The sequence below is a fragment of the Mastigoproctus giganteus genome, chromosome 11 (genome assembly GCF_048544385.1).
Source record: "Mastigoproctus giganteus isolate SK-2022 chromosome 11, ASM4854438v1, whole genome shotgun sequence".
NCBI classification, from domain to species: domain Eukaryota; kingdom Metazoa; phylum Arthropoda; class Arachnida; order Uropygi; family Thelyphonidae; genus Mastigoproctus; species Mastigoproctus giganteus.
This window is the reverse complement of record NC_143585.1, coordinates 24,199,002-24,213,170: the sequence shown is the minus strand read 5'-3', so window position 1 is coordinate 24,213,170 and position 14,169 is coordinate 24,199,002. Positions and strand designations below refer to the sequence as shown.

The following is a 14,169-nucleotide window of genomic DNA, read 5'->3' as shown; positions in this document are numbered from 1 at the left end:
CAAGCCCTATGAACATTTCACCATATATTGGGGATATCATTATTCCACCAAGGGATGTATTCACTTTTTAGTTTTTCCCTTCTTGGTTGATTTGGAAACAACTACAAGAATAACAATTTTGCATATATTACATATTCTTCCAGATTATTCTGATATGTAAGATTCAAATTGTTTGTTATTAAGTCTCTACTAATAGATCTGTTAAGTGCTTCGTAGCAGATGTTGTGTAATGAGAAGCATATGAAATCCCTTGGAGAATTAAATTTTTCACAAAATCCACACTAAAGGAAATGGCTTCATGGTCTCACCTTGTGAAGTCAGTATGTGTTTGCCATTGAAGAATGAGATATTGACATTAGATCATCCCAAAATTACAGGTGTAAGATTGAATGGGTTGGTTCAGGATATTTAATTTTTGCACAAGATTGGATTCTGAGGGATTCTCATTGGGACCTCTAGAATCATTGCTGTGCTAGTCTGAGGCTTTCTTTCAGTTTACATTTAAATTAAAAATGCTACACTACTCACAGTTTGTGACAGTTATTAAAACAGTTTGATTTATAGAGATTAAAAAAGGTCCATAAATGGGCTCAGCACTAAATGGTCTTAAAGAGAAGGTAGTCATTATAAACTAAAAAAAAACAATGTATATTAATGTAGATGATGGCACAGTTTGGAGGACTCTAAATGTGTACTAAATCTGTACTAAATGGTCTAAAAGAGAAAGTAGTAAATCTAAACTAAAAAAAGTAATCTATATTTAATGTAGATGATGCTAGCACAATTAAGCTATGGAAAGTGTGAATACAAAATAGCAAAAAAAAAATAAGGGTGTTTTTTTTTTTTTTTTTTTTTTTAGAAACTCTAATAGAAACTCATTTTGGTAAGAATCCCCACATAAGTTGATCAAGGAAGGAAATGGACTTGGAGGTTAGAATTTCAAATTGGCTGTGATTCTGGGGTAACATACGTGGACATTGGTCAGTTAAACTCCTGTCTGTAGTGGCCATACAGAGTATAAATGGAAATGTATTTATTTATTTATTTATTAAGACGTTGTTTATACTCTGTATAACTTAAGTGGAAGGCTATAATAGTTGTTCTAATTTATAAATATCATTGCATTAACTTTAATAATTTTACAGGTGCTGCATTGAATGCCATGCTTGAATTTTTTCAGGCATTAGTGATGTCCAAGCTTCCAGGACTCGGATACAGGGAATTATTAAGAGTAAGACATTGATTTATTCTAAATCATTCATTGGTTAAATCTTCTACAGCTTCTTTTGTTTAACCTGGCATTGGTTGCACAGGACCTGACAGGTCCCTCCCAAAAATAATTTGTGCATTAATTGTTGGTTTCAGCACCTTTCTAAATATAGTCAGTTCTGGAAGTGAGCAGTTCTTGTTTACTTGTAATTAGTGCACATCGGGCTTGTCAGGTGCTGGACAATTATTTACTGCTTTTGTCTTGCCCTTCAACATGCCAATTTGGTTTCAGCATAATGAAGACAATACATTGCATTGCTTGTTGACTAAATGCATCTGCTACAGAAATTAGAATCCTGCTTTGCAATTAATTATTGTACAGTGTTTTTTTTTTTTTTTTTAATCTCAATTATTGGTGATGTAAAATACGTTCTTGTTTCAGTTGTTATTATTTATTCATTTATTTCTTTATTAGGCACCTCCGTAGCCAGGTGGGCAGGAGCGACAGTGCATAGCACACGCTTCTTGATAAGACCGGGGTTCGAGCCCGTGACCACCAAATACGGAGGATGCGGAAAGGTCAGGGAATGACCACCGCATATTCTCGGAGTAGAATGGCCTTAGTTGCTAATGCTCCTAAAAACCAAATAACAACAACATAACATTTCTTTATTTGTAAAAATTTGTTAATACATGTCTGCATAAATTTGAATTTTTTGCACGCTTCAAGGTTTTCTGAACTGGAAATGGAAGTGGCTATTAATTTGATGTTTATATTTTATGATTGTAATTCGGTTTGTTTGTTTTTTTTTTTTTTTTAATCAGTTAAAATAATTTGCGTATAAAAACAAGTTTTTAAATTTTCAATTTTTTTATTATAAAAAAATCACACTTAATGAGTATTGGTGTGTTTTAAGCTTAATTCAAAAAATTTTCCAGAAATAAACAAAGTTGGACATTTCTTAGGTGCCTCAGGACCATGTTTGTTTGGTCATGTATCCACTGGCAGGTTAACAATCTTTGTATCTTTGGAAGATAATTATAGCCTGTTATATTTTGCTGATCCCTGGAATGGTCATAAAAATGGCTTTATTAATTCATTTTCCATTGTTTCGTTTTATTTTTGGTTAGGATATGTGTTTTTTTACAACATATGCCTCTAATCTTGTGCCTCTAAACTTTGATTCCATTAAGTAAGACAGTTTAATTAGAGACACTTTACCATGCAATTAGTTTATTGGTTTCAAAGGATAAATTGATACACTTAGATTCAAACCATACCAACCTAAATAAAATTAACTGTTTCGAATTTCTATGTTGAAATGTCTCTTGGCCTACATTTTGCATTGAGAGACAAAACTACACCATACTAAAGAACTCTAGCTGATGATGAGAACAGCTAGAGATTTTTATTGTGGTACAGTTTTGTCTTTCCTGTGATCAAGTTATAGACATCTCCTAATCTTGAAATCCAGGCCCAAAGGTGGATTTCAATTTAAAAGTTCCTAACTTAGCCAAGTATTAGATATATTGAGATTGTTTGGGTTTAATTGTATCAGTTTGTCCTTTCAAACCAATAAACTAATTACATGTTTCGTGTAGTATGTAGTAATGTGCCTTTGTTGAACTTTCTTATTTTGTTATATTACTTTCTCCCCTCCCCCTACCTCTACTGCACATTTCATTGCCTATGAACGTTGATAGCTGTTGAAATGTATGTAGACTCCTGCATTTAGTGCTAGATATTAGCATGTATTTTATTGAGCATTAAATTTCAAAAAAATAGACACGAAGGCTCAGACTCAACAGTAAATTGGACACAAAGGTGACATCTGTTAAAAATTTTGGTTAAATTAATGATTATATTTTGTGTAATACAGAAAACATCATTGCAATTGCAGCCCCAAAATTTAGTTGGGAGTGTAAGCTGTAGGTTTTCAAAGAAGGCTAACTATAAATCAGCCATAAATTGACTAATTCTTAAACTCACCAGGGGGACCAAAAACTGCAAATTTCACATTTTCCCCTTTAAAGGGTTCAAATATACTAACAGGTTTTTGCACTGCAATAAACAGACCAAATCTCTACCAGTTTAAACAGCCCCTTACTATCAGACCACCTCCACCAAGTTTGGGGTTGAGAAAATACTCTCCAGTCTCCACATCTGCTGGAATGAAACATTGTGTAGCATGATTTATCACTCCATAGCACCTTTTTGCCACTGTTCTAGTCTGTAAACATCAGATATGACACCATCCCAAGCGCTTTTTATCTATTGAGCCGAAATGTAGCTCCCTGTAGATGTTTGTTTGTGTACTGACATATACACCTTTTGGATATGTTTATAAATCTTGTTTGGCAAGTTTGAGGCTGTTCGTGTCTTCCCCCCCCCCCCCATTGAAGCTTCATGTACTGTCTTCTATCATTGAATAACATCTACTACAATGGATTTTGGAAGGTTTGGGAAGATCTCACTGCATGCACAGAAAGGTGACTGAGGTGGCATCTGGCCATAATTCCATATTTAAAGTGTAATTTCCAATCCGTAATTTCCAAAAAAATATATATATATATATTTTTTTTTTTTTTTTTTTTTTTCGTGTCATGAACTATAGAAATATACGAGCAATTCTGTAGTTCATGATATTTACCATCCATCACATATGTGATTGGCTCATTGGTTGAAAGGCATGCAGAGGATTATTCCCCTATGCATGAGATAGTGCATTATTCATTATAAAATTTTCCCATTCCCAGAAATGTTGCATTTCAAAGCAAATGCAGTTATTCATGTTTAATAATGAACCTTGAGGGGCTGGTTTTTCCTTGTTAGCATTTAAACAAAAACCCCACAGGCTGTTGGTGTTGTTTTAACTTTATTTAGGATTTTTAATGCTGAGGGGGGAAAAATTATTGTAGGTTACAGGGAGATGAATAAATGGTTTAGAGTACAAAAAAAAATTGTAAAATCTGTGGTAAAAACATCCTAGACACTACATCTTTAATATTTCCAAGTCAAGAAAATTGGCTACTTAAGATTTCCCCAACCCTGATGTTAATCTCAAGGCAGTAATTTTTCCATTAAGAAATTCTGGTGCAGGCGAACAAACTTTTTTATATTTAAAATAAGGTGTGAAATATGAATTTAAACTTGAGAAACATTGAAATTAAAGAAACATGAATTGGAACTTAGTTTCAGTAAGTATAAACTTTAATTTACTTTCATCTTGGAAATAGGCAAAAGATTTTCATTACTATTTCACTGAAATAGACTATGAAAAATTAATACTTGGATTCCAGTACCATTTTATATTACTAATACAATTGTGTATTTATTAGGGAGTGGGTTTTTTTTTTTTTTTTTTTTTTTTTGCAAGCCTATTGTAGTCTTTGTACCTCATTTTTTTTTTTCTTTTCTTTTGTTTATTGTATAGCGGTTAACTGCTCCTATCTACCAGGTAAATGGTCAGAATCAAGGTGCTCCTTCTCATGCAATACATAAACAAGCTTACCACTCAATTGCCAAATGTGTTGCTGCCCTTACTGTAACATGTCCCAGTGAAGCACTGTCTGTTGTTCATCAGTTCTTACATGAGTTACAGGTAAAAAAAATCTTGTGATTTTTTTTTTTATAATAATTCTAAAATTGATGTTAACCATCATCTGATTAAAAATTGTTGAAATGCATACCTTTTGCTGTTTGACTTTTCAGATGAACAGAAGCATGGACTCTATTCAGTTATTTGCTCTTCTTGCTGTTGGAGAAATTGGAAAACACATGTAAGTATCAATCAATTACAATGTAGTTTTTGCTTTCCTGAACTGCTGTTAAGAAATATAAACATTTTTCTTTTTTTCGAAGTATTCTTTTATTAATTTTTAACTTTGCACAGCATTTCAGTTCTGCATGTATCAAGTGATTATAAAATCTCTTCTAGGATATAATAGAACTAATTTTCACAGCTGCATCATGCAGAGCTAGAACCCAACAAGAACATTCTATTCAGGTTAAACTTTAGATTTTGATTAAATTTCACAATGTACTAATTAACACATTAATCACCATGAGACACAGCAGTTCTCATTTTTTTTTTTCAGCATTGTGCCACATGGAACTACATTTATGTGGGAGCCAATCCCACAAATTGTAATTCCAACAACCAAAATGCTTAATGGTTCAAAATAGCAACATTATAATGCTGATACATTGAATCACTGAATTAGTCAAAACCCTGACACCAAAACATTCAAGATGCCAACATATCAAAGCTGACACCTAAAATGCGAGTGGTATTGAAAAGCCACGCAAAATGCTAATAGTCTGTAACGTGTTAAAATGCCCTGATTGATCCACAGAAATCTTTTAGGACAATCTTTTGGATAAATTCAATGGCATGATGCTGTTGGGCCACAGCTGGGCTTCAAAATTGGGAGTGGGAACAGAAGAAAAAGAGAAAAATGGAAAAGTTACATAAATTACCATGCACCAGGGCTCAAGCTCATGATGATGTGCCACTTGATAAACATTATAGAAGTACAGACCCTCCACTCCAGCTTCTGCAGACAGGCACACTGTAGTTAGGAATCATGATGAAGACTTGGATGTATAACTGACTGTATATCATTATTATATGTCCCTCTGTTACATAAGGATCATGACAGAGCACACTTTAATGTTTTTATTATATTTGTAAGGCACAGTCGTCTTCCATATATGACAACTATAATTCTCTTCAAGTTAGCACATAGTTACATAAAGCCACAGAGGTTTCTTGAAAACTAGTGAGGCTTTATATTGCAATGCTGTCAGGGAAAGGTACAGTAAATCAGTTATTTGAAATGAGCAGAAAGGGGGAAAAAAGTGGTATTTGTTAACTTAAGTTGATTCCAGATGTCTCTGTCTGATATCCCAGCTCTTTGATAGTCACAAAAAAGTCAGCTTCAAGTTATTGGATATCTGTTGGGATGAAACTGTCTATTAAATAGAGTCCACTGAAATATTATTCATTGTGATCCTACAATAATGACAGTTTCATAAATGGGGGGGGGGATAAGCATTCTGTGTGTTATCAGATGCTCTTGCTAAAACACTGATGGATCCAATATCTTTATTTCAGAAGATTTAGAAGTACAGTTGGTAAGCCCTATTACGTCACTTTGGTGGTAGCGAACATGTAGAGTGGTTCTCTTCAAGATACCTGGTCAGTGTGAAGAGGAAAACACCAAACCCTCCAGCACATCACAGCGCGAAGAAACAAATGGCCCTCAGTCCCCAGCAGCTTTCACTCCCTCTTACAACAAGAGGATCAGAGTGGAAGCAGAGGGTGCTAAGAATCTCTGGGTACGACCAAGTTACCATGCATGGAAACTGAACTTGGCCTTTTACATCGTAAGATTGCTCATCAGTGAAGACAGGATATTAGAGCTGGAAAAGGAATTAGAAAATGTGAATTGGAATATCATTGGTTCGGCTGAAAAAAGAAGAAGAAATGCATCACTTATAAATTTATCAAGTGGACATCTGCTGTACGCCATTGGTAACAATGAAAGGAGTGACGGTGGATTTGGCTTTCTGGTCCATAAAGATATAAAAAACATTTTATATCTTTATGGGGGGGGGGAATGCCAGAGGTGAATTAAACCCTGGCAGTGAGCTAGATGATTTTGTAATAACTGAGAGGAAAGTGGAGGAGAAATTGTTGAAGATAAACACATGGAGCGGATGGGATCTATCCAGTTATATTAAAGGAGGCAGCAAAAGAAGTAAGCAAACCCTTAGCCATAATTGAGAGCTTTTGTGAACTCAGGGGAGATATACAAATGTGACCCCAATTCACAAAGGAGGATCGAGGATCAAAGGGTGAAAGAAATTACAGACCTGTTAGTTTAACTTTTATTCTGGGGAAATTAATGGAGGCACTACTGGAAGAAGCACTGCAGGATCATTTGGACAACACTTCGGTTATAGTTCGAACACAGCATGGGTTTCTTAATTGGTCTTGTCTGACCAATTTGATTAGATACTATGATGTGGTCACAAAAGAACTGGATGCAAAGAATAATTTTGATATCATATACTTGGGAATATACATATCTTAGGAAAGCTTTTGATACTATTGCAAATGGAAGACTACTGTACAAATTGAAGCAGTATGGCATTAAGGGCAAAATGCTGCTATGGATAAAGGGATGGTTGAGTGGGAGAAGACAGAGTGGTAATCAATGGGCACTGCTCCTCGTGGACTAATGCTATTTTTGGAGTCCTCCAGGGTTCAGTGTTGGGTCCATTGTTTTCTGTATTTATTAATGATATTGATAAAGGTATATCAGGCTTAATGTGGAAGTTTGCAGACAATATGAAAGTTCACAGGGTTACTAATGACAGTACACTACTGCAAGAAGATCTAGAAAAGTTAAGCAGATGGGCTGAGAGGTGGCAACTGAAGTTTAACATTGACAGATGTAAAGTACTGCATATAGGTAGCAGTACTTTACAATACTGCTATCTATTTGCATTAACCCCAGAGAAATATACCAACTGAGTAGTGTTACACTCAGGCTAGTGGAGAATAAAAGACATGGAGGTGATTGTTCAGTTGGATATGAAGTTCTCTGAGCAGTGCAGACAGGCAGCAAGAGTAGCTCATGGTGTCTTATCAATGATATACAGGAATTTTTCTAGCAGGGATAAGGAGTTGATTATCCCCTTGTGTAAGGCAATGGTCAGGCCACACCTTGAGTACTGTATACAGGTCTGGAGGCCTCATTTTAGGAAGGCTGTAGAGCTGTTGAAACAAGTATAGAGAAGGGCATCAAGATTAGTGAATGGAACAAAGGGTTGCTCTTACGAAGAAAGGCTTAGAATTTTCAAATTACAGTGTCTGGTGACTAGGCACCGGCAAGGTGATCTGATTGAGGTGTATGAGGCCTTGAACAGTTTGAGCAAGCTCAATTCTGATGGGATTCTTCCTCTTGCCCAGATTAATCGCCTGAGGGAACATAAATTCAAATTGAGGAAAGACAGTTGTAGAATAGATGTGTGGAAATTTGCCTTTAGCTAGTGTGTGCTTGATTGCTGGAACATCATCTGTTGTTGTAGAAGTTGAAAGCTTAAATAAATTCAAGACAGAGCTAGACAAACATTTGGAGTGAATGATGGGTAAAATGCGAATGGGGTTTTTTTTTTTTTTTTTGCTGATGCTGTATAAGCTTGCTTTCTTACATCATATGCCTCTACTAATGCTAAGCCTTAAAGGAATTTTCTCTTATCTTACATATTTAAAAATTTTTGAAATCTTATAATCTTTGAAATTCCTTTTTTTTTTTTATTCAGAAATAAATAAATCTGTATTTGATTATTATTATTTTTTTAACTAGAGATCTCAGCAGCATAACAGATCTAAAAGTCATTTTATTAGATGCCTTCATCTCTTTAAGTGAAGAAGTCAAGACTGCTGCGTCCTTTGCATTAGGTACACTTGAGTTTGAGAAACTTATTTTTAAAAGTTTGTTATAAATGTTTATCAGATTAGTGTGATTAGTAAAAGTCACATGGTGAAGTGAATTTTTGTGTAGAGAATGTTTCTAAATGTAAAATTTGAATCTAAGTACTTGTATTGAAAAGACAGACATGTTAGGGGGTGGGGGGCAGTACTTTTCTTCTGACCACAAAGCACGTGGATTCAAGAAAAAGTATACCCATTGGATGGAGAACATCAGAATAATATTGAAACAGTATGGTACAATATAAAAGGTAAAATAACTAAACAGTGGGATTGTGCTCTAGATGTAATGAATGAATTCAGTTTAATGATCAGCTGTGTGTGTGTGTGTGTGCAGCTGGAGTAGGCATGCAAATCAGAATGCTTTATTATAGGAATAATTTTACTGTCTGGGCATAATTTGGTGCTTATGGACAGGGCACTTGCCTCCATCTATTCTTGGACCAACTAGATCAGGGATGGGAAACCTCTTGTCCGCAGACGAAATTTCACCCCCAATCAAATTTGAAACCGTCCCCTGACGAAGTCCTCTAAGATGCCATATGAAAAAACAGCATAAACCTTAAGGGCAAAAGAGTAATTTAACATAGTTGTTTTAAGCACTCCGAACAAATTGATGATGTAATAGTACATCATTATTACTGCCAATTAGTATATAGCAATTTTACAGCTAATTAAGGCATTATAACATTTTAAGTAATATTGCTTTGTGTGGTTGCATTGCTGCATACCTATGAACTTGTAAAATTTAAGATTCATTATTTTTGTAAGCACAGATTTGCCCTCGGTAGTAAAAAGGTTCCCCAGCCCTGAACTAGATGATTGCTTTCTGCATCAACTTGTTACCGATACCACTATGGACATCAATATTTTAGGCTTGGTCATTACTAAAGATTCATCTGGGGGGGAAATAAAAAGAAAAAGGTGAGTTAAGGATCCATTGGCTGGCATTGACCATAACATGGGAGACATCTAAGGAAATTAAAGTTACCATAAGTAAAAGGAAGCAGGGCCACCATGTGTAGTTGTGCACCATACAAAGGCACCTAATCAGCAGGGGCACCATCTGGAGTTTAATCGTTTACAAAATTTAAAAATTTAAATAAACTTCAGAAAGACATTACATAGAATTACTACCAAGTAGATTTAGTAAAGACACTTTACCACATGAGGTATTTAATTAGTTTATTGGAACAAGAGGACAATTATTATGATAGGCACAAACAGACCAAACAACTAAATAAATTTTGTTGTTTGCTGCATTTTGGATTTCTGAGTTGAAATCCATTTTTGGGCCTAGTTTTTGGTTTAGGAAAGTTTATAACTCTACATTGAAGACCATTAGCATTAGCATTAGTAGAGGCATATGATGCAAGAAAGCAAGCTTATTCAGCATCAGCCAAAAAAAAAAAAAAAAAAAACCCTCTCCCATTTCACCCCTCCGTTCGTTCGAAATACCTGTCCAGTTGAGCTTTAAATTTGTTTAGGCTATCAACTTCAACAACAAGTGATGGAAGTCGGTTCCACCAACCAACCACCCGCTGGCCAAAGGCAAATTTCCGCACATCTATCCGACATCCGTCCTTCCTCAATTTGAATTTATGCCCTCTGAGGTGATTATTCTGAGAAAGATGAAGAATCCCATTGGCATTGAGCATGCTCAAACCATTCAAAGCCTTATACACCTCTATCAGATCACCTCGCCGGTGCCTAGTCTCCAGACTCTGTAATTTGCAAAACTTAAGCCTTTCTTCGTAAGAGCAACCCTTTGTTCCATTTACTAATCTTGTTGCCCTTCTCTGTACCCGTTCCAGCAGCTCTACATCCTTCTTGAAATGAGGCCTCCAGACCTGTATACAGTACTCAAGATGTGGCCTAACCATTGCCTTATACAAGGGAATAATCACCTCCTTATCCCTGCTAGAAAAATTCCTGTATATCATTGACAAGACACCATGAGCTACTCTTGCAGCTCGTCTGCACTGCTCAGAGAACTTCATATCTGCCTGCACAATTACCCCCAGGTCCTTTTCATTCTCCACCACTGTCAGTGTAGTACCGCAGAGTTGATACATTGCTCTGGGGTTACTGTTACCCATATGTAGTACTTTACATTTGTCAATGTTAAACTTCATTTGCCACCTCTCAGCCCATCTGTTCAACCTTTCCAGATCCTGTTGCAGCAGCATAGCGTCAGTAGTGTCCTTAACGACCCTGCCAACCTTTGTATCATCTGCAAACTTAGACATTAAACTTGATATCCCATCATCAATATCATTCATAAACACCGAAAACAACAACGGACCCAACACTGAACCCTGAGGAACTCCACTAATAACATTAGTCCACGTTGAGCAGTGTCCATTGATTACCACTCTGTCTTCTGCCACTCAACCATCCCCTTATCCATAGCAGCAATTTGCCTCCAATGCCACACTGCTCCAATTTGTGCAGCAGTCTTCCATGTGCAACAGTATCAAAAGCCTTTCTAAGATCCAAATATATAATATCAAAGTTATTCCCTGCATCCAGTTCTTTTGTGACTACATCATAGTATCCAATCAAATTGGTCAGGCAAGACCGGCCCTTAACAAAACCGTGCTGCGTCTGAGCTATAACTGAATTCTTGTCTAGATGATCCTGCAGTGCTTCTTTAACTAGTGCCTCCATTAATTTACCTGGAACAGAAGTTAAACTAACAGGTCTATAATTACTTGTGTCAGCCTTTGATCCTCCTTTGTGAATTGGGGTTACATTTGCACATCTCCAGTCTATGGGTACCTCCCCTGAGTCCAAAGAAGCTCTCATAATTATGGCTAGGTATTTGCATACTTCCTTTGCTGCCTCCTTTAATATAACTGGATAGATCCCATCCACCCCAGGTGCCTTTTTTATGTTTATCCTCAACAATCTCTCCTCCACTTTCCTCTCAGTTATTACAAAATCATCCAGCTCACTGCCAATGTTTACTTTACCTACATCATTCTCCTTCCTGAATAACTCCTCATGCGTGAATGTAGATGCAAAATACTCGTTTAGATTGTTAGCCACCTGAGCAGGATCCTCAACTGTTGAACCATCAATATCCAGTGGACCAATCTGATTCATCCCTTTCCTTCTCGAGTTCAAGTATGTAAAGAACTCCTTTCTGTTTTTCTTTGCATCCTTTGCCAAGGATTTTTCGTAGTCTGCCTTTGCCTGCCTAATCTCCTTTGTGACTTGGTTACAGACCAACTTATATCTATCATAGGCTTCCATGTCACCCATTAATTTGTATGTATCCCATGCATTTTTCTTCTCTGCCACATGTCTCATTAGTCCATCTGACAACCATTTAGGCCTAAACCTTGAACAATATTTCTTAGTTGGTATGTAAAGCCTGGTAGCCACCAAGATTAGTTCCTTGAATGCTTCCCATTTTGAGTTTGCTGTTGGTAACATCATCAGTTGGTCCCACTGTATAGAATTTAAATACTGTCTCAGATCATCATAGTCGCCTTTACGAAAACAAAAACCCTTCCCTTTACCTCTGATGGTAGTTACCTCCTTGAGTAAATCCCACTTCAACACACTGTGATCACTGCCACCTAGTGGTTCATTTATCTGCAGGTTCTTAATGCATGAAGAATCACTACTGATAATCAGATCAAGAGTATTGCTCCCTCTTGTTGCCTCACGAACATGCTGATATAGAAAACAATCATCCAATAAATCCACAAAAGCCTTGCTAGTGTGCGAGTGACCAACCCACAAATTCCAGTCAATATCTGGGAAATTAAAATCCCCCATTATAAGACTCTCTGATTTACTGGCCCACTCTATTTCCCTGTACAATATATTATTATACTCATCAGAGTCGTTAGGCCTATAGCACACTCCTACTCTCAATTTTGATTTCCCTATGCTTATGTCACACCAAACTGACTCGACACTGCCCTGTCCATCGATGTCAACTGGCTTCACTTCCTTTGACTTTGTGTTTCTTAATTAATAGCATAACCCCTCCTCCCCTCCTGTCCTGTCTATCCTTTCTATATACATTGTATTCCCCAAATTCCAGTTCCGCATTACTTATATCTGTGTGACACCACGTCTCTGATATCCCAACAATATCTGCCTTTGATGTTTTGAGCAATACCTCAAATTCATCAAATTTATTTACCAAACTCCTAGCATTGGTGTACACGCAGGTATACATGCACCTGTTTCTATTCTTAGCTACCCTAACACAACCCATGTGTTTACTTGTAACGCAGTGACTACCAGCAGTCTCTGAAATATCCTGCATCTTGTTTTTCAGACTTCTGCTCATTTGAATAGAAGCAGTGCAAGAATCTTGCACTGCTTGAATCTTGACCAAACTGTATTTTGGGAAGTACCAAGCTGTGTCACTGGGGAGACCTTGTTGTACCATGCTGACCTACTACACCTTTAGTAAAGATACTTTTCCACACAAAGTGTTTAATTAGTTTATTGGAATGAGAGGACAAGGATTAAGTAGTTTACCCCTTCAGGAAAAACACAACAATCAATTGCACATATTTGCAACTTCCGATTTTTGAAAATTTGCACCAGTTATTTCAAAGCATTTAGACATGCCTGATAGTTTCTCCAAAAAAAAAAAAAAAAACCCTCATTGAAGAGGGTTAGATTATAGTTAAGTATTAATAAGCTAAAATAAAATGAAAGTAAGTTGAAACTTTATTCAAGATAATCTGCAACTTAATTAAATGCAGAAAGTAAAATGATGCAGGACTTTAAATTTGATGTACACAGTTATTGAACATCTTGAAAATGTTACAAATCACATTAAAGAGTACTTTTGTGGTCAGACTTAAAAATATTATCAATTCTTTCTTCTAAACAAATGACAAATATTTCAGAGGTCAATCCAATTTTTCCAGTGTAAGTAATGTCCCAAAAAGAAGATAAAAAAAAAAAAAAATGAAAATCAAAATGAAAGTGATATTCACAGTGTAGCTCTGTTTAATGAATTTAAAACTTTGCAATGTTTCATACAAGATCAAGCAAAATTGCAAAATTTTGAATTTTATTTGCAAAAATAATATGACAAATTCATTTTCAAATACATTATTGGCTGAATTAATTTATTTAATACTGCCTATGTAGCTTTGGAATAAAGTTTTTATAAATTGAAAATTATCAGAAACTGTTTAAGTTCTACCACATATCAAGGATGTGTGTCAATAAATATCATTAAAAAAGAATGCCTTCATCCATCCATGTGTATTATTGTCCATAAATTGCATGTGTTCTCTGATGTCACTTGGCCTGTTTTGCTGAATGAAAACCCTGAGTTGCCAGATAGTGGGAACCTTTACTGCCCTCACCTGAGACAGACCAATTCAGCTGGAGTGATTAAAGTCCATAATAATTCCTCACATCATTGATATGTGAGTAACAAAAAATTTTTTGAAAATTATCAAAAACTTTTAAG

At 35.9% G+C, this 14,169-nt stretch overlaps 1 protein-coding gene across 1 annotated transcript in view; it reads left to right on the top strand.

Annotated features, from left to right (window-relative positions):
* Cand1 (Cullin-associated and neddylation-dissociated 1) overlaps positions 1-14,169 on the top strand; it is a 290,969-nt gene that overhangs the window by 219,529 nt on the left and 57,271 nt on the right. The window contains exons 21-24 of the mRNA XM_090385031.1: positions 1,146-1,231; positions 4,644-4,811; positions 4,922-4,989; positions 8,587-8,681. Of these exons, the coding sequence (XP_090241157.1) occupies positions 1,146-1,231; positions 4,644-4,811; positions 4,922-4,989; positions 8,587-8,681 (417 nt within the window). The remainder of the gene's footprint in view (positions 1-1,145; positions 1,232-4,643; positions 4,812-4,921; positions 4,990-8,586; positions 8,682-14,169) is intronic.